Below are 24,348 nucleotides of genomic sequence, written 5' to 3' on the forward strand. Positions count from 1 at the left end.
CCGTCTGCACGGAGAAACAGACAGACAGCAGGGAACAGCTGCAGCATTAGGTTCGCGTAGGATTTCACTGCATTGCGATTTAAAATATCAATCATTTCACCCCCAAAAACCCCAAGTAGAGCAGCTCGACAAAGCAACTTAAATATCATTTAAAACATGGTTGATCGCGAGCAGCTGGTGCAGAAAGCCAGGCTGGCTGAACAGGCTGAGAGATATGATGATATGGCAGCTGCTATGAAATCGGTAAGTCCATTCAAAAAGAAAAGGGAAAAAAAGATGATAATTATGACTTAATGTGTATGGATGATGTTTTGGGTTTTTTTTTTTTTTTACCTGTGCGCTCTTGTTAAGGCTCGTCCCGCAATCTCTTGACTGTGTTGGCTGTAAAATCCGGCTGCTTACACCGGCTTGATATTACCGCACTGCAATTAGACATCTTAGATTAATTATGTTTAATATCTTTATTGTCTCGTCGCCAATTCATCGAGAGCTCAGTGCTTTTTTTTTTTCCTGAGTCGAGTCCAAATCGTTTGCTCCTTGGGCGGTGCCTTTCTGTCGGCCGTTGCCGTTCAATGAAGGGATATTACAATGAAATGCACACAGGCCTGAGCTTCATCTCTCGGTTAATCAGAGCCTCATATCTTATAACGGCTCTGCTCTATTGCATTTGCTGCTTTTTTTATTTATTTTTTTTACTTTTTTCTTCTTCTTCCTTTTTACCAACCTCCCCTCCTTCCTTTATAAAAGCTGCTGCTGCTGGGAGCCATGTGAGGTTGCTCGGAAAAAGCCCATCAACTGCTGCCCCCTCCCTCCTCCTCCTCCTCCTCTTCTTCCTCCTCTCTTTGTCACATTAATTAAAAATACTATACATCATTTAAAATATGCTCATTTTTCAGACTGGTATACAAGGCTTTGAGGCTTTTTTTGGGGGGGAGCATGGTTGCTTTATAAAAATGCTCCAAAAGGAGCCCTCAAACTGCTCTTTCCTCCAAACAAACGTAGGAGGCAGTAGAATCTCTCTAGAATATTCTTTGTCATATTGCAGTGAGTCAATATGATCAGATTTGATTTGTGGGCTTTGTTTTCTCCCCTCTTGTTCACTTTATTGCTCATACGTGTATCTGTGTATCCGTTTCTGGCTGAAGCGGATTCCTCCTGATATCCAGCAGCCATTTGAAGTCATTTTGGGTTAATGACTCTGATTAAGTACTGTAATATTTGATGCAAAGAGGATGACATGGGTGGCCTGCCTCACAGGAGCTTTCTCAGCTCTTATTGGCCGGTGCTGAGGACAGAGCCTTTGTCTGCTTTTTTTCCCCCTTTCTCTTCTCTGCCCCCTTAAGAAATTCTGGGAATTGGATTCACTAGTGGGTTAAAAAAAAAAAAAAAAAAACTGTGTCACACCAGCTCATACTGGAACCGATAGCATCCTGGGAGTCGTAGCCGGGCCTGTATGAGCTCACATGTAGATTAAAATCGTCATACATACTTAAAAAAAATAAAATAAGCGAGGAACATTTTGCCTTATGTTCCTCAGGGGGAGATGGAGAGAGCCCCCCGTGGACGGTTTGTCATCGAGGGTTTCTGGTTGCAGGAGGTGGGATGATGTGTATGCAGACAGGGAGGGATTCCTTTCCCTTTAAACAATCTGCCTTGTCAGTGCGGTCCAAACTGGGCCCTTTTGCAGGGGTGTGTACTCTCACTCTCTAATCAAAGGGAATCCCTTGCCATTGCAGCCAGAAATGACAAAAGAACAGTGATATCCTTGGTGTTCTTCGTGGAAAATATGTATGGTTTATGGATATGCAACTAACGATTATATTCATTATTGATTAACTGACTGTTCGAGAGACATTGAGACATTTTAAGAAGGTCACTTGGAAAATATAGCCTAGAGATTTTAGTTTTTTTATCTACCAATTAGAGAGAAAAGGTAGATTACTACCATCAAAGACAGAAAATATTAACGTTTGTGGAGCTGAAACTGGTGGAGGGTTGCCTGACAAAATACTTAAAATGATTCATCACATATCAAATTAGTTGCAGATTAGTTTTCTTTCAATCAACTAATTGTGCATGTTGGTTTATGGTAGTTGCCATGGATTATAATTAATGTCAGCCCTTGAAATCACAATATTTGTGTCAGTCTGATGCATTATCAGCTATTTTTTTTATCAGCATAACTGTAATCCAATTGACACAGTAGTAAGCTTCCCAAACATCAGCGCATTATATTTAGAGGGATGACCTATTTGTTTCCTTGAGTCATTTGACGAAGACAAATCGGCTTCATTCGACTGTAAATTTCACATGTTTGATCGTTTGCATGTGTAGGTTTGTGTTACAGTTTTGGACAGGCAGAACGAAGGCGCCTCCTTCTCTATAGGTTGAGCTCGGCTCTCCATCCACTCAGTGTGTGTGACGTCGGCGATCCTGCGCCATCTTTGTGCTCCTCTGCCTGAGCAGAGAATGTCAAAACTGACAAATGAGAAAAATGAGCACATCAAGGAGGAGCTTTTTTTGATAAAAAGTAGTTGAAACCCAAGCTATATTTTTATTTTTTAAAATATATTTCAGTCCCTGAGCAGTTATTAATAAATGTATCCTTGATTATTGATCTGACAGAGGCCATGTTTGAAATCAAGGCTGCTTTTCCAATCAAATAACCCTGAGTAATGAAGCCTTTTTATAGTAACATAAGCTCTTTGAAAACCACCCACTATCAAACTGATCCGTCAAAATCTAAATTTAACAGTCTAGCTCAGAGTGATGTCATGGTGTGGTGTTTTAGACAGGTAAAAAGGTCAGTTTGAGCCAGAGAGAAGGTCACTGGGACACGTGAACCGCCTGTGCAGTGATGGTTTTCACTTACAGTGCAGCTGCCCTGGAGTGCTCGTGGGAACATTTTAGCCATCCCCAGCCCTCCTTTCCTTTCCCTTCCCAACCCCCCACCGCCACCGACTATCTTGAATATTTTTCTCACTAACTAGCATTCGCTGTCCATGTGGCAGCTAGAGCTACTGGTGCACTAAATGGATGGATTGGCATGGAAACTGGGAATTGCACATGACAAGTTTAATATTGCTCATCTTCTTTTCTGTGAACTGAGCTGTTAGTCCAGAGTCTTTCACATAAAAGAACGTGTTATTTAATAATTAGCGCCGGAGCTAACAGTTATTTTCATCATATTTTTTCATCATTATTCTGTTGATCATTTTTATTTGATTAATCACTTGGTTTGTAAAACTTAAGAAAAATACCTATTGCAAATTTCCTTATTTCTTTTTTAAGTGTATTTTCTATACCTTCATTAAAGACATTAGTAGAGAGATGAAACAAGGGAACAAGGAAGCCACAGTGGCGCGTCCCCCATTATCTTAAAATGGCCTCTTTCTTTCCATAAAATTAAAAACTAAAAGATATTCACTACTGAGATATAAAACAATGAAAACGGGAAGATCTGCACTTTTGAGAAATTGGAACCATAAAATGATTGGTATTTTTGCCAAAAAGAGTTGCCAGATCTAGTAATAATGCCAGATTTTCTTGGATGATTATTTTTTGTATAATGTCAATGCAGTCCACTGCCGTGAATCAAGGTTTGTGCTCTTGTGATTAAATGGTCCATTTCCTTCTTCCAGGTAACAGAGCTGAACGAGGCCCTGTCCAACGAGGAGAGGAACCTCTTGTCTGTGGCCTACAAGAACGTGGTCGGGGCCCGTCGCTCCTCCTGGAGGGTGATCTCCAGCATTGAGCAGAAGACCTCGGCCGACGGCAATGAGAAGAAGATTGAGATGGTAAGGGCCTACCGGGAGAAGATTGAGAAGGAGCTGGAGGCCGTGTGCCAGGATGTGCTCAACCTTCTGGACAACTTCCTGATCAAGAACTGCAGCGAGACGCAGCACGAGAGCAAGGTGTTCTACCTGAAGATGAAGGGCGACTACTACCGGTACCTGGCCGAGGTGGCCACGGGGGAGAAGAGGGCCACGGTGGTGGAGTCTTCAGAGAAGGCCTACAATGAGGCCCACGAGATCAGCAAGGAGCACATGCAGCCCACCCACCCCATCCGCCTGGGCTTAGCTCTCAACTACTCTGTGTTTTACTACGAGATCCAGAACGCCCCGGAGCAGGCCTGTCATCTGGCCAAGACCGCCTTCGACGACGCCATCGCCGAGCTCGACACCCTCAACGAGGACTCCTACAAAGACTCCACTCTCATCATGCAGCTGCTTCGAGACAACTTGACACTGTGGACAAGTGACCAGCAGGATGACGAGGGAGGGGAGGGCAACAATTAAAGAGAAACCACACTTCGAAAAAAAATATATGAAGGGCCGGTAGACTTTGGCAGCCGCTTTTGCCGATGATACTACCGCAGCAGCAGTTCTTTATTTTTCCATGTGTTAAAAGAAAAGAATCAAAAGAGAGGTGAGAGTGGAGGTTAAATCTTAGTTTAAATATATATAGAAATATATATTCAGTTGAAAGGGGCCTCCGTCTTCTTGATTTTCTCTTTGACATTTGCCAAAACCACTGATATGTCAGTCAATCAGCCTGAAGTGGTTGTTGTTGGATTGAAATGGCAGCCTCACACTGGCATAGGAACTGATCTTGTTCTGTCAAGATAAGCTGCTTAGTTAGGTTTTTGCGTGATAGAGATGCATTTGAGTCACTTGAGAGAGAAAATGCTTGAATGGGAATGCCTCACAAATCTAGTTTGCATTGGTTCCAGTAGTAGTCTATATATGAGAAAGGGCCCTGAAAGCCATTGATGTTAAACTCACGCTCAGAACGAGAAAAAGAGAAAAGTTTTAAACCGATTAACCCCCCCGAAGAATAAATTTAAAAGGATAAATTACACGGGAGTGAAAATGAGGACTGGAGAGTAAAATTAATTCCCCTTCTTCTGTCTGAAGTGTATTTGGCATCTCGCAGATTATTCTGTTATGTCACTGGAACCATAGATTCTTTTGGAGGTGAAGATTACTAAAGGCAGAGACTTAACAATATAAAACAAAAAAAATTACAAAAAAAATAAATAAAAGCAGCTTCAGAGTTTGTGGTTTACTTCTGTGTTTGTTTTATTAAATGCACTTGCCTACTATACTGTTTCTTCAGTGTAAGATGATGACAACAATAATATCGATTATTCAATATTGTGCATGCTGGTGATGTATTTATATACAGTAGCTTGACTTTATTAACTTATACTGTGGGTGTTAAGTATTCATATGATTGAGAAAAACAGGCTTTGTCTGATGTTGATTTCTAATTTCTAATTTATTTTGTTTTGTTATGGTTTTTTGATTTGCTATACCAAAATGGTGATCGTAAAAATTTACCTGTAATGGGCGTTGCTATAGTGACATGCAATATGTGTATTTAATTTGTTAATGAAAGAAAAAAAAAAGGAAGATAAAAACTCACCAGTGATCACTTAATCTTACCAGCTGGTGTTTGTCACATTGAAGTATGATTATGATATATTTTGTTCTTTGAACAGTATTTAAGTACTTTTTCTGTCATGCTATCCAGTTTTACTAATGGTGAAGTTTTCAGGCTCAATGTTTCTGTTATGAATTCACAAACATGGACCATATTTTATTTCTGACAGTATACATTTTTTTTTGTTTGTTTGTTTTTATACATTTTAGCTGTTCCTGAGTGACAAAATATCTTGAATGTGAGTCATTATGTAGCAGTTGCACAAGAACCGAAATAATAGCTATGATAATAAAAAAGAATATGACTAAATTATACATGCACCATTTCCGTGGTGGTCTAGTGTATTGTTGTATTGTCACCCATAAGACAATTTTGTTTTTAAGGAAAACCATTTCATAGAAAAAAAAAATGTTTTGACACTTCTGTTTTGTGCCCAGAGTACAGTATGTGCTTTCTGTTTGTGCCTGTATCATTATTTGATATGCCTCATTTGCAAGTTAACCTTTACAGAAAAAAAAAAGGATTTATCTGCCAGTATTTGAAGTTCCTGCAAGCATGTGTGCAAGATGTAATATTTTCCCTTCAATGGTTCCTCACTTTTACGTGTGTTGGACGGTACTGCTCTCTGTACAGCACATAGATATGAATATTCAACACCAATGCACAAATAGAGTCACAGGGAAAGCATGTAGGCAATTCACTAGAATTGGTTATTGATCAGCAAATGTGAGAACTCTTCAGAACAAACATTAGACACTAGGAAGCTGCTTAAGAGCACAGAAAGCTGCTGAACGGATTTGTCTTCATAATGCTGCTAGTTCTATAGATTATTACATTAATATATTCATACAGATGGCAGTTTTTGGGGGACTTTTATTTTTTATCTCAGATGTGATGGCTTAAGAGAGAAACCAGAAGCCTTAAGGTCAGTCACACAACCTCGTTCATGTATGCCAATTATGTCACCGTCATGAGTCAGCCTCCATGAGCTCACACTGTATGTCACAGCTGCTTTGATTTATTTTTAACGTAGTATAAAGCTGATGGTCTCAAAGGCTCGCCAGACAAATAGCATGAAATCCTAATGCCAATCTGCACAATTGCTCACACTGCTTATGAATATTTGAATGGAGTCAAATCACTTTCATGTTTAAGTTTTGTTTGTTAAAACAAGTGGAAACTGAATTTATTTTTCTCACTTTTCTTTTTCTGTTTCAATATGTTTTGAAGAACCATGTCAGGAGACTTTCACTCATTGCCAAGAATACATGCATTGTGTTCCCTTTTAATTCATTTGTGGGGCTTTTTCCTCCTGTGGTTTGTGTTTTTATTTTTAAGTTTTCATTATTTTGGATGTTGATCCTTGTTTTATGTGACATGAAAAACATACAAACACAAGAAATGAGGAGAAAAGTAATTATATTTTAATCACAAATCAGATTTGAGAAGAGCTGACCTACTGGAAATTAGCAAGGGGAAGGGGGGGCGATAGATGAAAATGAGATACAAATTGTATGCTCTGAGGAATTTTTGGTTGCCATCTGTTGCCCATTAAAGTTATTTGTTTATCGGTATTATTCTTTATTTTCATTTCTCTCTGTAATGTAGCCATTTACAGTCATACCAGAAACACAGCAGCTCATTCCTTTTCATTAGTGAACTGATTTTAAACATTTCTGTTGAGTTTTAAAGCCGACACATTGATATAGGAAGTCCGTTTGACAACAGGTAACCCTTTGTGGGTCACATAACAGGTGTGTGTGGTATGTTTGTGTGCATGCATCCATATCTGGATGGTGTGTACTGTATATGCCTGCACGACTGCTTGTGTTGAGGGTCTGTGGGTGAACGTATGAGATGGAGGCTGTATTAGCTGCAGTGCAGAGACACTGCCAGCTAACACAACAACTATAGTATGTCTTAAATGAGGCTCTTTTTAAGGCCACTTTGCTAATCATTAACTAAATTAGGGCGTAGATCAAAGAATATTGCTTCAAAAGACAACAGATTTTATGATCACAGCAGAGGAGCGCTGCAATAAAACAAAATCCTGCATCTCACGAGGAACAATGGAAAGAGAATCTGCTTCTCTTTGTGCGTGCAAGTCGTATTTTTACACCCCAAAGCTCGAGTTTATCTGAGTAATTATGCATATCTGTGTGTTTCAAACTGGGAGTTGAGCCCTCACACTGATTGATAAGCTGAAGTGGCAAACTGCTGGATCGCCCACCCTCAGACTGCAGCCTCTTGCTGCAGCTTGCTGCACTGAACCTTTCATGAGATGAAATTCTGTGCTTTGAGCGGTCCTCCTCAGCAGCCAATAGCTGACAGGCTCCCTCTCCGCAGCCACCAATCCCGTTCCTGTTGCTAGGGCTATAATAAGTATCCCACTATTAGCTCGGCTCCTTGCTGCACTGCTCAGACACCTATTGCATCCTGTAAAAAATGAAAGCTCAAAGCACACAGGAGGCATTAGGATTCAGCACCAACCTATCTTCCAGCCTGTGTTTTTAATGCACTGCTACACTTTCGGGGACATCGGTGTCATCGTTATTGGTAAATGTCGGTGACATTACACATCCCGAAACAGACTGGGGCCCACTGATGGACATGTAATTGAATCTCCAGCAGCTACAAATTCAATTTAGCACTTTTCATGACAAATCAAGATACAACTAAATACATATCCCTCATTAAATAATGTATAAATAATGCTGTTTACATTAAACGCACATATCTATTCAAACCAGTTAATTTAATCAATGTAATTTAGATCCCTGGAGAAGATTATGTTTTAAAGGTCACAGGATACATACAAAACAGGAAATTGTGCTGCCGTGCTGCTCTTCCTCGTCTACAATAACTGCACTTTCTGATCACTTTCATCACATGAAGCATTATTTCCCTGAGGGGAGGCCAGATGACAAGACACAAGTGATCATTGAGCCATAATTATGTCACACAAAGGCAAACGGCCTCTAAATCACTGGATCGGAATCCTTGTTAGCATTAGTCGATGTTCACTGTGATGCCACTTCCAACAGCGTCCTATTGAAAATGTCCCGATGACATAAAATAATCTATAACTTTGATGATGGATTAAAAATAAACCGTGGAAGCCATGAAGAAGATGATACAGGTAGGTTATTTTTGTTGTCTCTGAATTTCATGAGCTATTTCAAGTTTGTAGAAAGGTAGCCGTGTGTGCACATCCCTTCCTGTTTTTCAGTCAGGTACAAGATAACAGGTTCAGTGAGAGGAAAATGGAGAGTATGAATGCAGTGGATTGAAAGACACACTTCTGACGTTTTTTGTAAAAATGCTCTTATTTGCTTTCTTGCTGAGACTTAGATGAGAAGATCAATACCACTCTAATGTTTGTCCAGTAAACAAGAAGCCGCAAACAGCACCCGGTTATTATTGCTTCTGGCAGCTATTACTGGAGACCATATGTAAATTGTTCAGCAGGTGATCCCCCATGTAATACATTATTTTTGCATTTTGGTTTTTGTATTGATGAAGCAAACCTTTGGACAGAGTCAGGCTACTTATTTAATATTATACGTGAGAGTGGTATCAATCATCTAATATCACTTTTTAACTTGTTAACATCAACGTAATATGATTTAGGCATGCTAATGGTGTGGTGATAGGGATGATAATGGTTAGTCCTCTACTTTGGTCTAGACTGGTGTACATTTTTTGAGTTGGCAATTATTAAATGCATTGTGTTTCGTGGTAATTAGCGAACATTAGCACGCTATCGTGCTAAACTAAGAGGGTAAACATGTTTTACAAGCGTGTTAGCATTTACCCCTGTAGGCCACAGCCTCACATAGCTGCTCGCATGGCTGTAAACTATTCTTGTTTCAGATAAAGGCATTAACAACCTGTTTGTCTTGTTGTTTATTCAGACTTTTTAACTTGCATTACCTGTTTTCTCAGGTCTTTGGTTTGCCGTTCTTTATTCAGCAGACATGAGGTCAGTGATTTTTGTCAAAAGGTCATCACAAGGTCTGAGCTTTGTTGCAGTCTATTGATTTCCTTTGTTAACTCCACACTGAACGCAGCACTTTTTGCTGTCTACAAATTCCTGCACTAAAAGGCATTTAACCTCCTGTGGCTCAGGCGTCTAACAGTCGTTGTTGAGCTATTCATCATCGACCAAACCGCATGGCTGTCATGACTAGCTCAATTGCTCTGGGGCAAAAGTGACAGCTCTGTGGACTGGACGCCGGATGACAGTGTCTGGAGAACAAACAGCCCGAAGTTTGGCTCACAAGTAATTAAAACTTGAGACGTTCGCATAAAGAATATTTTGTCTGATTTCAAAGTGGGTGGATAACGGTCGATGGCTTTGTGGCTTTGGAGGCCTGGAGGTGAAACATTACAGCTCTAACACCAATCAGGTGTTAGAAATAAAGTCTCGGATTAAGTCAATCATTATTTTTCAGCACTGATACCAAACACAAGGAGATTATATTTCTGAGCACAGATCCTTATAAATCAGACAGACAGACACGTTGGACTTTGGAAAAGTTTATGATCTGATTCAACGTGATCTGCACCTCAAAGATGCAAAGAAGTTTAATAGTTGCACAGCTCCAGAAATATCAACCCATTAGAGGGAGGGAAGGAGAGAGAAAAGAGAGATAGAGAGAAAGGACCGATGTAGAAGCAGAGAACAGAGACAGATCTATAAATAGGCCTCCCTGCAGCCTGTGAGTAGACAGTGAGTAGACCAGAGACATCAATGTGACAGCCCCTCCACTATAGAGACTATCTGCCTCTGTATGGATGGTGAGAGTTCATATCTTCGGTTAAGAGAGTCTGATTCATCAGTTTTACCCCTAGCTGAACAAACACACATTACATGAAATTACACAGATAACACAAATAATCCACTTGTATTTATTTATTTTCTCTCTCGCAGCTTTAAGTCATGATAGGACAAAGAGGGCTGTGGACTCTTTGAGGCACAAAGACAGCTGTTATGCATGACTGCTGCAAAATGAATTATTCAAGCTAACATTTAGACTTTGTATTATTTATCAAAAAGTGCCACAACATTCAGCTGAAGGTTTTAAGAGACTATTTTAGGGAGCACTTGTCCCAAAACATTGCAGGATACATTGCATCTGATACAGGCAGTGGGAAAGTGTCATCACATGATTTTTTTTTTTGGAGAGTTTCATCCCCCCAAATGAATGCTCTCCATCTGGCTGCAACATACAGAAACACTGCTGTCATCTCTAGCAATTTGCTATTGTCGTTTTTGATGATCAAACTGATTCCTAATAATACCGGAGGTGATTATTCTTAACTACAGAGGCTTGTGTGATGAACAGAAGTTTGTAAAAGGTGAGTCTAAAATTAAGTCCCCCCCCCTCCTCCCGCTGTCTCACAGTTACGTCACTGTGCATGTTCTTTCAAGGCCTCCCATTGCAGGAGAGTCACAGTCACACCACGTTCCCAGACAGAATAACATAATCATCAGAACAACACAAGTGAGCCCAAACTTTATTATTTACACTCTGATTTGAGCTTAAAACATTTAACCAGTTTCCTCTAAAATACGGTTTCAGAGGATTTTTTTCCTCCCATGATACTTTTTAAAAATAAAGATCTTATGCATCACAACCACCTGCTCACTGAGAAGCGGAATTTCCACTGCAAGACATGTGACAAAAAACAAAAATATTAAAGTGTGCAGAGTAAAGTAAAGGATATAGATAGTTCTGTGATTAGACATTTAAGTAAAAAACTTGTCACCTGTCACCATTTATGTTCATGTAAGGTGGAGTAATGATGAAGAACGCTGAACAGACATAACACAAATCAGACTGGTCTTGCATTATATTACTGTATGTGTATTGCACCATTTTACCAAGGCAAATTTCTTGTAGGTGAAAACCTACCTGGCAATAAACCTGATTCTGATTTCCTTTTGAATGCCCTATATCTTGCATTACCTATAAAAACACAAAATTATTTTATTTTTTCTCCGTGTTCAGCTGGCAGAAATCTAGTTTCATCTTCAGTCCCACTGTTACAGAAAAAAAAACTCTGATGCAGTCACTGACGTACTAATGGAGAACAGCTGCAGGTCAGATAGAAGAAGGAAATGCGTTAGGTACAAGGTTGCAAACGTATTAAGATTTTTAAAATGCAGAAAAAGAACATGGGTTTTTGTTATTATTGTGAAATTTACAACAGCTCTGTCTCTCACTTGGACAATATAAAGTATAACATGCTTGCTTTGTGTTTAAACAGTCACTTGCTTTTTAATCATTTCATTTTGTGTCATTGTTCCTCTCGAACGTACTGATTGACAAATGTGCATTGTACCTGTTCTTTCTGTCTGTCGTTCTACACTGTAAAACCTGATAAGTTCATTTAACCCAGTCAAACAGTCAACGCCTCGTGTTGAATTTATCCTCATCTGGATGAGAAAGTTGACATATTTCTCTCAGGTTTTTGGTCAAAGTCATGCTTGTCATGGATGTTTTTACACAGGAAAAAAAAAGTGAGAATGAAATAAATCACTTATCTCACAGGATGTGGTGTGAATCTGCACATTATATGTAATGTCTATTTTGGAAGTCCTCCACTGACAGGCTCACAATGTGATAATGAACTGTTAAGACTTTTGATATTGTGGATTTGTGTGTTGATGCAGGATTTAATAAATGACTCCTGCACATCATCATGAAGCGCTTTTAAATATTTTCTACATTTCATGCTTTGTATTTCCAGTGTATTCGCTCCTGAAAGAGTCCTGTCTGTGCTGCAGTTCCTCAGTGTGAGGTGTCTTGTCTGTCTGTCTGTCTGTCTGTCTGTGTATTCTTTTACCTTTAAAGTGTCTAGCCAGTCATGCTTTGTTTTACAATTAGCTCCTCAGGTGCTGACTGGTTGACAAATTATACCTTCCAGTGTTTGTAGGTCTGCTTGATGTCTGAGCTGGTGACTCATGTATGTGGGCACAGGGGATTCCCAACAGTGCAGGTGGAAGAAAAAAGAAAACCCTTCCTCCTCTTTGCAGCCTTGAGGGGATGTACAGTTCCGTTGACAGCGGGCCAGTGGGGTCAGTCGTGGTGAATAACAGGCGAGTGAGAGAGAAGGAGGGGGTGACGTGGAGCCGGCTGAGGCTGAAGGGGTGAAACGTGGTGTGGTGACAGGAATACAGGGTGAACAGTGAGAGCCAAGGGTCAGTCTTTAGCTAAATATCTGAGGCTGAACTGCTGCTGGCTCTGGGTGTGGAAACTAAAGGGAGTGAGGGTGTGGAACCAGACGTTGAAGCAAAGTTTCCTCTGGCTATCCACGAAACAATGACAACCCACAGTTACAGCCCAAAAATAAAGGCCTTATTTTGTATTTTAAAATAAAGAAAATAGAATAGAAAAGAATAAACGGTGCATTACTACTCAGGCAGTGAGCTCAGGAAAAAGAGCAGTCATACAGTGAAGTTACTACTCTGTATGAGTGCAGTATTGTGCTGTTGCATGGCAACAGTTTCCACAGAAATCTTTGCTCAGAAACACTCCTCTTTGGTCTTCACATAACTGCAACAGCAGAAAAATGGGCTGACTGCAGGAATACAAATGGTCTCATAAACCATTTCAGCCTGCAGAGGCTTAAGAGTTGTTTTTATTTCATATTTTAACATATTTTGGAGCAGCTGACATGCAAAATCTAACATGAGAGTTTTTGTAGTTTATTCTACTAACCATTTTTAGACTGTAGGGCACTCAATGATGTTAATCTGTGGTAGAATATGTGCTACTACAGCTTCCAAGTCTCCAACTGTTCAGGATTGAGATCATTTAATGTCAGTCCTGAATGATAAACGCCACCAAGCTTTCCTTTCTACAATAATATGACTTTATTCCTCCCAGTTTCATGGAAAATCAAATTGAGAGCAAATGATACATAGGTGCACTAACCAGCTGTATTTGCTACATAATGCTAAGTGTGCCACTGATACTGTTGATATGATGCATTCACATGTATTCGCTTCTCGCTTAGAGTGAGAGGAGAAGCTCTAGACCTCACCTCTAAAGCTCACCAATTAACACATCATAAACAGACAGAGCCAGGCTAGCTGTTATCCCCCTTGCTTCCAGTCTACGCTAACTGGCTTCTGTCTTCAGCTTCATATTTACCACACAGACAGTAAAGAAAGTGAAGCATTTTCCCCAAAATGCAACTATCTACTTGTAAGTTGACGTGATCAGATATGAATGGACCTGACATTGTTTCCCAGTGAAATGTTTAAGCTTTAAACAACAGGTTTATTTTATATAATACATCCAAAGGCTCTTGTCTCTACTCTGTGCTTGTTGCCGTCTTCTCTTTTCCACTTTGTGCTGTTCTGTCTTAGACCATCAGAGATATTGTTCCACCTACTACACACCTCCTCCTTCGGGCCCTGTTTGGACCTGTAGGTTTACCTTAATAAAGCCTGCGACTCCAAAACCACAGCTCGACATGATAAACCTGACATTTGTGCTGATCAGTATGCGGGTGACTGGCAGTGGCACTCTCACTCAGAGATTGTACATTTTGCAACATCATGCCTCCTCTTTATCCTCAGAACTGAAACATCTATTTTTGCAGCACAATTAAAGGAGAGAAGAAAGCAGTGTTGGGATACAGTTATTGTAGTTATTATTATTAGATATTTAGATTTTATTATAATCTTTCATTGTATTTCTTTAACTTGTTATTGGCTTGGCTGTTTTGAATGATTTTAGTCTGTGAAATATCCCAATAATATAACACATTGGATATTATCCTTGGGAAAAAAAACAACACAAATTAATGCACCTTTCATTTTTCTCCTCCTATTTTCCTGGAGACATGAGAAATATTAAAATAATCCCCACAAATAAATCCTGGTAGCGAACCCTGCACATACTGTAAATAGCGCAGTGGGGGGAACTCAGGCTGTCTGAGGTTGTGATGCATTTATTGTGAAACAGCTCCAACCATAGATTAAAATTGTTTTATTATGTGACTCAAATTCAAAGTATAAACTCTGTAATAAAAACACACAGCAAACTATTTAACCATTTATAGGCATGTAGAGGTAAATTATTTTTGGTCTTAGTGCCTATATAACACTTCTTCTCTACTGGAAGGGAACTCCAGAGGGTACTTGCCTTTTGTCTAACTCTTTGCACCCATAGGGAGGGCAGAGGAGTCATTCTGATGTGTTCTTCCTTTACTGAACCAAGAATGTGACCACATGCTGCAAGAATAAGTTTATGTCATCACAAATAAAATGTATTTTGTGTTTAATTTTGGATGCTGTTTTTGAACATCTTTTAATTGTTACATCCCTGGAGCTGTAAGTACCTTGCTCAATGGCACTTCAACAGGGCAGAATATTGCTGTTAAAGGGCTCAAACTCAAAGCCTACTGGTGTACTTGATTTCTTTACTTGCAACACAATTCTGCCCTCTGCTGGTCTGGAGAATGAAGTGCATTTGATACTTTAAGAATAAAATAAAATCAGTTTGTTTTAGAGTTTACAGATGTGAGAGCCTCTGCGTCACTACAGGGCGTCTTTAAAGGTTTGATGAGAATACATGGCGATGTGTATTTCAATATAAAGACATTTTTAAATGTTATTGTGGTAAATTTAAAAAAAACAAAAGGGGAAAAACTTTGAATGGGGAACTAACAGAGAGACAAACCCAAGACAGAACAAACACAATGCACCTGTTGTCACAAGGTTGCCATCTAGTGTTTCACATTGAACACAACAGAACTGCTATGGTGCTGCAAAGTAATAGAAGTTGCATTTACACAAAAACATCACTGGCTTGTTTGTGCAATCATTCAAAGTCATTGTTTGAAATTAGAATGTTTATTATCTTCAACAGCTGTAGGAAAATGTAAAAATATCTTCTTTATAGAGCATATTTACATTTTTAACAACAATCCAAAGTAAATGAATCATATTCACCACTCATGCCATCTGTAATTTAAATATTAACAAAACAGTAAACAAGCCGAGGGTCAGAATAATTATTTAATTTATATTTTAAATAATAATTGAATAATTATTGAATTCATATTTTAAATAATATTCATATTTAATTATTAAGTGTTTAATGATCTATTAATCTTTATAATATTTAATATATCACATAATTATCAGCCTGATGCACTATAGTGAGAAAAGCATGCAAGCACAGCAAGCAGGAAGCAAAAGCAAACTTAAGAGAGAATTAAAGACATGAAGAAATGTAGAAAACAAATTATTTTCTGCACGCTTTTTTTTTTTTTTTTTAAATCTGTGTGCACGTTTCAGTTCATTCTGTACACTCTGTAAATGTATCATCTTCATACAAGTCCTCCAACTCTCCGTCTCTGCTCCCCTCCCTGCTCCTGCGGGTGAAAAATGCTCGATCATGTTGCTGAAGGTACTAAGTGAGATTGCAGATGAGGAGGAGGAGAAGGGGGGGGCTGAAAATATCAAAGAGTACATGCCCTCCACAGTACAGCTCATCACTCTTTATCCACAACAACCTCAAGAGGGACAGGAAAGTTAACACAAAGCACTCGACAACAAGCGTGTGTGCGCATTTATTTTGGGTACAGCTCGTTGTTGAGAGCTTTGTGTTGTCTCGTCTCTCTTAAATCCTCTTAGGGTTGAACAAACCACTGATGAGCTGTGATGTCTATGGAGTACATAAGCTCAACCTAAATGCTTTTATAGAATTTACCTCAAGGAAGGATGAAGGTGAGCCGAAGACCCCAATAAGCCCCAAGTACCGCTGCAAGAAGGAGATGTATTTATATTCTTATTACTTTGCAACACAGTTCATTGTAAACAGATTTTATTGTAGCAGGACTGCAGCAGTTTAAAGACATAGACATCTTGGAAAAATAAGCTTATTTGCTTTCTAGTTGAGAGTTTAACGAGAACATTATTAAGGGTGTGTGTCTGCCAGGAGCCAGTTATCTTAGCTTGGCATTAAGACTCTAACCACAGGGGAAGCACCTAGCCTCACTCCACTTAAAGGTAACAAAGTCACCCTACTTTAGTAGCACCTGTAAAACTCACTAATGAATCTAATCTGATTAATGTAAATAACAATAGGTCATGTGGACTAAAGGCCACAATTTTTTTATACTTTGTTTTTTATACAAAATTAATCAAATGAGATATAATGTTTTAGTTAATTAGTTTAGCTTTAGAGGTGCTGACAGGAAGATTTTGTTACCTTTGGACAGAGCCTTTTTTCAGTCTTCATGCTAAGCTAAGCTAATTGGCTGAAGCTTATTTAACAGACAAATGTAAACGTTTTATCAATGTTCTCATCTTAATCTCAGCAAGAAAGTGAATAAAGTGTGTTTCCCAAAGTGTCGGTTCCTTTAAGCTTAACAGGAAATCCGTATATTTTTCTATGGATGATTGGTTTACACTGGAGAACATGTGGAGACCCAAATAAAATAAATACAATCAATATCAAATACATAAATAGGACATTAATTATGTGAATGAATAGACAAATTAAGTAATAAAACAATGTATATATACATAGAATACATGTTGTATGTGTACATTTAGCTCAACATTTTAACAGAGTTGCAGGTCTGTTTTTTTTAAAGTCTTTTTTCCAACAACTCTTTGAACACAGTTGATCCTGTTGTGTGATTAGCTGTAGAGTGGACAGCCAATCACATTAATGGCTCTGCTCTGCTAGGAAATTGGAAATTGGATAATTACTTACAACTGCTGGAAGGGTTAAAAATAACACCTCCAATAAACTCTGTAATTGTATAAAGAAGCTGGATTAAATAGCATTTCACAATAATGAGCTGAGTTTTAAATATGTATGATTAGATTATGTTGCAGTTTCATAAACTACGCATTTTGGCTGTGTTTATTCACATGATTATTTATTTCATAATTACTTTATTTAATATTGAACACTTTGGGTCTCCGTACAGGCTGACCTTCAGATTCTGTATAACAAGATCTGACCAGAGATCAGATCTGAACATAAAGTCTAACCTTGAATAAATCGCCCTTATTACTGTGGGCAGAAAGGCGAAATATTTGATCACTGGAACACAGTGCCACAATACATCATCCCTCCAAGAAGATCAAATTAAAACATTTTTGATCTTCTTCTTTAAGCCAGCTGTAGAGCCAAACTATGCCTTTTCAAATTGTAAAATATTTACCTTTGATTATAGCATCCCATTTAAGCCATTATATCCAAATACTGTTGTGTAGGATTTTACTATTTACATATATCACATGTGTCAGATGGACAGATAGCCTGATCTGCATAGATTTCACTGTGTGGGAGTTTGCAGCGCTGTACGACTGGTGGTGCTGCCTGGGCATGTGTGGAGGAGGTTGTAGCTGCATCTCCACATCTCTTCACATGGATGTGTAATTAGCTGTGCCAGTGGCCCCCCACAGACAGAACTGGCTTGTTAATGGAAAACAAAAGCAGCACAGCCATTACTGCTGCCACAGGGGCATCCATTTAGCTTATCAGGAAGGGACAAATGCTTTTATCTGCCTGAGTGTGCTGCTAATTTAAGGACCAAAACAAAACAAATACAGTATAAGAGCTAGTCAGTATTCAAAGATTAAGGGTCTAGATATGATGGTAGATTTAATATATGAGAGATTCACTGCACGTATAAAGTATGTAAGTAACTGATCTATTTTTATCCAAGCATCTGCTCGCTGCTTTGTTTTGTTAGATGCCTAATCGCAGAGCTGGCAGTTTGGCAGAGTGGAGCAGGCGGGATTTGCAGAGTAGGCTACTTACGTAAGAAGACCTCCAGGGGCAGACATGGACCTCTCCGCCCGTCTGCGCTGACACTCAAAGGGATTACCAAAAGACCGCTTCCTCAGCATGGACTTCACTAGAATCTGCAGTGGACATCAGAGACAGTCTCAATGGAAATACAGAACATTTTCATATTGCCTGTGAAGTTTCCACATCAAATATATTATTTTAAATATCCTATTTGTGTTATTTAAATATGAAATCCCATTAAAAAACCCATCTATTTAACTTTCTGGCAACTGTTGAGTGCTTACTCTTCATAGTTTTAAATGCCATAATATAATGACACCTATCCTGTCATATAATTGTTTTAATTTGAAAACTTTAAAGGGATCATGAGAGTGTTTTAGATGTAAATGGTTGAGATTTCATATAAGCAAAGACCATTTCTAGGAGCCTACAATCAGCTGAAAGAGGTCAATGTAGATACTGCAACTGAGATATCGGATTTTAAATTCTCAAACCAGCAGCCAATTGTGGGTCTTTAAAGCGTTACATAGTGACCAGAGAGGGAGCGACATCCAACTCACCACAGTGGAAAGGCTGGGGATGAGTTTGACGCTGTTCTGCACCTCCTCCTCGGTGACCTCCACCGCCGTACAGTGCTCCTCCTCCAGAGGAAGGGGATTGGAGCCGTTCTCTGTCACCCACGGATGGAGCTGTAACAACACACACACCATTATTATGGAAAAAGTAACACAAACTGGTAAAAAACATACAGTCTTTCATATAATATTAATCAGCTGTAGTAATTTGTGTTTTCCAGTCACCTTAATTTCAGGGATGGTGATTCTTGTTTCAGGGTTTTTATCCAGCATCCTTTCAATGAGCTCTTTTAATTCATTACTTATCAGCGGCCTGTGAGGAAAGTTAGAGATAAATATGATTTTGACAGTGGATTCTGACACATGACCAAGAGGAAAAAAGTGGAATAGATCTTTTTCACAGCACATCATTGTAACATCATTGTTGGCAGCATTGAATAGTAAGAATTTCTGGAAGCCACCTTTAAGTCTTAATGCCACATAAAGTCAGTCTCAGTCAGTCATGTGGAATTCATTGCCAGTGCATATTGTTCAGAGATTTTGTTAAAACATGCACGTAAACCTGGGTGAAAGTAGAAATCTCCTGTTAGCAGAGAATGTGAAAGGTATTTTAATAACCTTTTTTCTAGTAATTAAATGTGTGAACGTGCAGAATGGCAGAAATACCTACACAAACAAACATCATTAATTTCACCTGTGTTTTACCAGCTGTGCTTTGTGTGAACAAAAAAGAAACAAGACTGCGAGTCCTGGTTTATGATCATATGTATGTTAAATCACCACAGGACATTTTTCAGAAATACAACTTCAGTGAATAGAGAATATGAAATGCTGCTTTACAATCACCAATATCACTCAAACACATTTTCTGCTTATTTAATCACTTTTTTCTCTCCAATTAAGAAAAATATGTTTAAAAGTCTGAATACTGTAATATTCACATCTACTGTAACACCTTTACAACGTGTGATAACAAAGTCATCTGCTGCCAGATTCCCAAACATGTTTCCTATAAAAAAATTATCATGTCATTATTGTAAATGTTTGCTTACCTCTCTGGAAACTCCACAGGTTTGTTCTTGATCTTGTTGTGCAGAGAGACGATGTATTCGTCATAAAAAGGACACTGGGACAGGACAGACACAATTAAATAGTTAAGATGTTTTCTGGCTGTTAATTCTAAATGAATTTAGCATTTTTGTATTTTGAACTTTCTTACCTTCCCATAGACAAAACAGTACAGTGTGACTCCCATCGCCCACACGTCTAACGCCTGGTAAACAAACACACTGATTATCTGGGCTGTGCCTTTACTGAGAAGCTCTCAGTAGGCGGTTGGACATAATTTCTTGATAATTTCTCACAATTCAGCTCAGTCTGATACGAGGAGTCACATCCAGAACATATGTGCTTCAGTGATTATGTCTTTCCCGGTTGACCCTACAGAGGAGGTTCTGTCTCACCTTTCCACTGAAGCACTGCTCATGTTCGGTCATCATCTCAGGGGCCATGAAGGCCGGTGTCCCCGCGGTGCTCGACAGGAGGGCGTCCGTCCCCTCAAACTCGTTGCTCACACCAAAGTCTGCGATCTTGACGTGACCGTCGTCGCCCAGCAGCAGGTTGGAGGGTTTAATGTCCCTGTGGATGATCTTGTGGTAGTGCACTGGTGGAGAGTGCAAAGAAGTCAGCATGTTGGTTCTCTGCCATGCGTTTTATAGTACAAAGGAAAAATACCAGCAATAATAAAATATATTGCTTTGTCTTGAACAGTACAGCATGTCTTGAATGGTAGATAAATAAAGCAGTCACTGCCCCATCCACTGTGCAAGTACTTTTATCTGCCTTTATCCCAGTTTGACCACTGATTGACTATGAAGACTTTATTATCTTCAAACCTAAAAATAAAACATACTTTGTGGTTTAATGTGAATCTATCGTGGGAGTCCTTGACATGAAAAAGTTTGGGAACTCCTGCTTTAAAGCACCAAAGTTGGAAGTTTTCAGATTCTACACAAAAAAGCCACTTTTATAGCGTAAAATGAGCCAGTTATTAATACATTTGTAGTTTGACTCTCTATTAAATATTTATAATTAACTCCTAACTTACAGTACTCTATCCCCAGGACGACGTCTCTGAAATAAAAGCGAGCCTGGTCCTCTGTGAAAGGGTCGTCTGTAGGAACCTCCATCACCGGACTGCCCGACAAGAGAGGTGGAGAAAGGCAGGAAATATGTTTATTTTATATTATAAGCCAATTTAAATTACAGTTTAGGAATGTGACAGAATACATAAATGTACAAAAACATACCCTTTTGTCATCAATTCGAAGGCTTGAGGACAAATAATCACAATTTAATGACTTAATACTGACACAGCTACATTAAATGACTACAAACGGCTGAATGAATGCCTACCCATATGAAGTCCATCTTCATCAGGATCATCAAGCACCTGCAACACACATTAATTCTCATATCCCACGCGCAAATATATGAGGTCCAGTTATTAATTTGCACCATAAAAATAATCATTGTAGTATATTTGTGGGTTTTGGTCAGGTGTGTATCATTTAGGCATCCAACAAAGTTGAGAACCTTTGGAGTAAACAGGTTAACCTCCAATCATATTCTATTTATCATAGAAACATGTCCAACTACAGTCTATCCAAGGCACTTTGACGGGGCCCTCAAACTATTTAACATGCTAGATACGCATGCATGCTGCATTACATGTGTTTTAAACCTGCAGTAAGACTACAGCACTCTGACTGACCTCAACTAGTTTAACGACATTATGATGGTCCAGCTTCTTTAGGATGGCGATCTCTTTGTAAACTTTCTCCAGAGGCAACGAGGCTTTAGGGAACGGATCCTGCTGCGAGTTTGATCCTTGAGGAGGCAGGCGGCCTGAAATTACACACAAAAGACAAAAACATGTCAACAGCAACACCACAAAAAGGACAGAAGCTCATTAGACATTTAAATGTTTTTTTCACTCACGAAAAAATCCACACAGCCTCATCAGCCTCTTCTTTGAAACGACTTTCATCGCCTAAGGAAATGAGACAAAGCAAATGATGTTCAGGTGAAATCTAAACAATCTAAATATCTAAATGAACAATTTATAAGCTTAAACTTACATAGTACTGTTCAGAATCTTCATTATAAGCTAATTTCACCACTCCGTATGAACCCTTGGGTGTAAAAAATAACAACAACAGCATTATTAATGATTCACTTTTGTTTCAGCTTGCTTATGTATAGTACTGATTGATCACCTTTCCAATCTCTCGGTTCAGCTTATACTGGTTGAGCTGGACACAATCCTGCAGAGAATAAAAACAGAATTTAATCAGTAAAATATCTCATTAATAACATGTTGAATTAAATCAAAAATCCAACTCTTGAGTAAAATTTCAAGTCTCCTCACATCAGCATCTGTGATGGACACACGTTTGGTCTCGATAGTGCGCTGTCGGGCTATGCGACTCCCCTTCTCCTGCAGTGACATCTTCCTGTCTGATGTTCGACCTCTGTGAGAGCTGTTTGTCCTCGGGGGACCGGGCCTGTAGCCATTAGGAGGCGTCATGCGGTTGGCGGTCACGTTCATGGCTGCCACCAGGTCGGCCAGCTCGCCAGGGTTCTCCAAATCTAGCTCTGGCCTGCAGATAGAGTCAGTGCTCATGGTAGTTATAGTTCTGGTTCACTCACAAATGAACTCCCCGGCTTGGTGAAAGTACCAGAGGATACATCACTGCACTGGAAGGAAGAAACGGAGAGACATTAAATGCATTCACAAGTTTTCAAAACACTCCTGGTCTACATTTGTATTACAGAAATGTTCAATACTCATATAAAAATCTGAATGCGGAAATTAATCAACTAAACATTCACATTTTGTTAAGTTTCAGCTTCCTGCAAGTTGATCTTCAAAACAAGCTGGCATGAATAGAAAGAAATAATGATCTAGGCTGTTTTTGGCAGCGTTGAGTATAAATAATCTGTAGATAAAACACAGGAAACTACAAATGATATACCAAAATTGTAACATTCTCTTAAATCTAAATATTACCTCATTTCATTCATAAATTAGTGCCAATACAAACCTCAGAAATCAACTAATACCAGTGTTTTTACACTTGAATTATTGTGCAATCAATGTGCTTAACGTTAGTTAGATATTTTATTTACCAGCCATATACAGGATCAGATTTCTTATTTCAGAAGTGCTTTTCCCTTTTATTGCTTTGCCTTGGATGAATAGACTGCCAATGCCAACCTTTCTTTTTAAACAGCAATATAGAAGTAGTCTCTAGTTGTATCCAAATCATGAATATTTTGTGAATTGTTGTGTTTTTCTCATCATTTGAGTCTCTGAGTGCCCAGACTGCAGCTTGAAACCTGTAAACTTCTGCTTTCTTGTCTTCCTTTAACAGATGGCACAAGCCTCTGGTAAGAATTAAGTGTACCATTAGAAATAAGAAACACAGGAAATGAGAAAACACACCCTCTGACAACAGACTATAGCAGCAGATAAGAGTTAGCTCCTGATGAGCACGACTCACTGTTGCCTAAAATACAATACGGAGAACTGAAAAGCTTCTTATGTAACAAGGTACAAAGCTTTAACAGGCAAGTCATTTCACAATACCTACTACTACATATTACTTACTAACACAAGACTGTTACAGAATGTACATATATCACACAAATGCATGCCTTTACAACATGTAAAGCTATAAAACCTTTGTATTTGAAATGATAAAAAGAGCTAGTTAAATGCAATGAATGCCTCATGCTAACCAGAATCCCTTATAATGATATTGACACTAATAAAGTACTGTATAAAATAAAATAAGGGGTAAATGATTTACTCACACAGTGGAGGTGTCCTGTGTTGAGGATCGTGGCTAATCCTCATGCTGTCCTGCTGATCTCAGGAGGGGAAAGTCCTCTTTGTCTCAGTGCAGGACTTTCACTGGCGAGCAGGGAGGCAGTGTTCTTCTTAAGGATTAACTGAGGCTGCATATAGCCCAGTTATTCTGAGGTCGGCCGGCAGTGATCACCTGAAGAGTGGGCTGTGGTGACATTAGGAGAGACCTGCATGGTCTAAACTCCACCAGTCAACAACACACATTGGTTAGTGTGTGTGGAACAACTATACCAAACAAGTACATATAATATTATTTCTTTTTAATGACTGTGCTGCATTTCACCTAACATGAATATAGAAAATACATAGTTTTTATATTAGGCTGTAATAATAATTGGTATACTTATTAAATATTTTATTATGCATTATAGACATTTACTGTTTTTAACTAGTTTAAAACACAATTATATATATATATACACAAAACTGATATGAGATTAAAACAATAATAACATCATAAGACATGTTGAAAATGTATATAGCCTATATTTTAATTTTAATCAAAAATAAGTAGTGCTGTCGGTTTAACGCGTTATTAACGGCGGTAACGCAAACCCATTTTAACGGCGTCAATTGTTTTTATCGCGAGATTAACGCCTAG

General features: G+C 38.8%; 2 protein-coding genes and 1 long non-coding RNA gene across 3 annotated transcripts; 2 read left to right on the forward strand and 1 right to left on the reverse strand.

The window, feature by feature from the left end:
• The first annotated feature begins 50 nt into the window (after positions 1 to 50).
• On the forward strand, positions 51 to 7,019 carry ywhag2 (3-monooxygenase/tryptophan 5-monooxygenase activation protein, gamma polypeptide 2). The gene is made up of 2 exons (XM_051397745.1): positions 51 to 243; positions 3,642 to 7,019. Exons 1-2 carry the CDS (start codon positions 157 to 159, stop codon positions 4,296 to 4,298), a joined length of 744 nt encoding a protein of 247 aa, XP_051253705.1. The 5' UTR covers positions 51 to 156; the 3' UTR covers positions 4,299 to 7,019.
• A 1,198-nt stretch (positions 7,020 to 8,217) lies between these two features.
• Positions 8,218 to 18,308, forward strand: LOC127362866 (uncharacterized). Its single transcript, XR_007884598.1, has 3 exons — positions 8,218 to 8,584; positions 9,391 to 9,427; positions 18,181 to 18,308. It is a non-coding gene; the product is annotated as an uncharacterized LOC127362866 (long non-coding RNA).
• camkk1b (calcium/calmodulin-dependent protein kinase kinase 1, alpha b) lies at positions 15,298 to 23,922 on the reverse strand. The gene is made up of 17 exons (XM_051399111.1): positions 23,693 to 23,922; positions 22,245 to 22,573; positions 22,093 to 22,140; positions 21,955 to 22,008; positions 21,815 to 21,866; positions 21,588 to 21,721; positions 21,230 to 21,266; positions 21,124 to 21,145; positions 20,922 to 21,010; positions 20,278 to 20,477; positions 20,034 to 20,087; positions 19,867 to 19,940; positions 19,040 to 19,127; positions 18,800 to 18,928; positions 18,249 to 18,352; positions 16,179 to 16,229; positions 15,298 to 15,840 (listed from the first exon to the last, which is right to left on the reverse strand). Exons 2-17 carry the CDS (start codon positions 22,497 to 22,499, stop codon positions 15,765 to 15,767), a joined length of 1,467 nt encoding a protein of 488 aa, XP_051255071.1. The 5' UTR covers positions 22,500 to 22,573; positions 23,693 to 23,922; the 3' UTR covers positions 15,298 to 15,764.
• Positions 23,923 to 24,348: the final 426 nt, after the last annotated feature.

The sequence above is a fragment of the Dicentrarchus labrax genome, unplaced genomic scaffold, assembly GCF_905237075.1.
Source record: "Dicentrarchus labrax unplaced genomic scaffold, dlabrax2021, whole genome shotgun sequence".
In the NCBI taxonomy this organism is placed as follows: Eukaryota; Metazoa; Chordata; class Actinopteri; family Moronidae; genus Dicentrarchus; species Dicentrarchus labrax.

Excerpts from the sequence above, each read along its gene's own strand:
- ywhag2 (XM_051397745.1), top strand. The coding sequence starts at position 157 with ATGGTTGATCGCGAGCAGCTGGTGCAGAAAGCCAGGCTGGCTGAACAG. Across the intron at positions 244-3,641 it reads TGGCAGCTGCTATGAAATCG|GTAACAGAGCTGAACGAGGC; the intron begins GTAAGTCCATTC and ends TCCTTCTTCCAG.
- camkk1b (XM_051399111.1), bottom strand. The coding sequence starts at position 22,499 with ATGAGCACTGACTCTATCTGCAGGCCAGAGCTAGATTTGGAGAACCCT. Across the intron at positions 18,353-18,799 it reads TCCCCAGCCTTTCCACTGTG|ATTCTAGTGAAGTCCATGCT; the intron begins GTGAGTTGGATG and ends TGTCCACTGCAG. Across the intron at positions 16,230-18,248 it reads GCCCCTGGAGGTCTTCTTAC|CGGTACTTGGGGCTTATTGG; the intron begins GTAAGTAGCCTA and ends TCCTTCTTGCAG.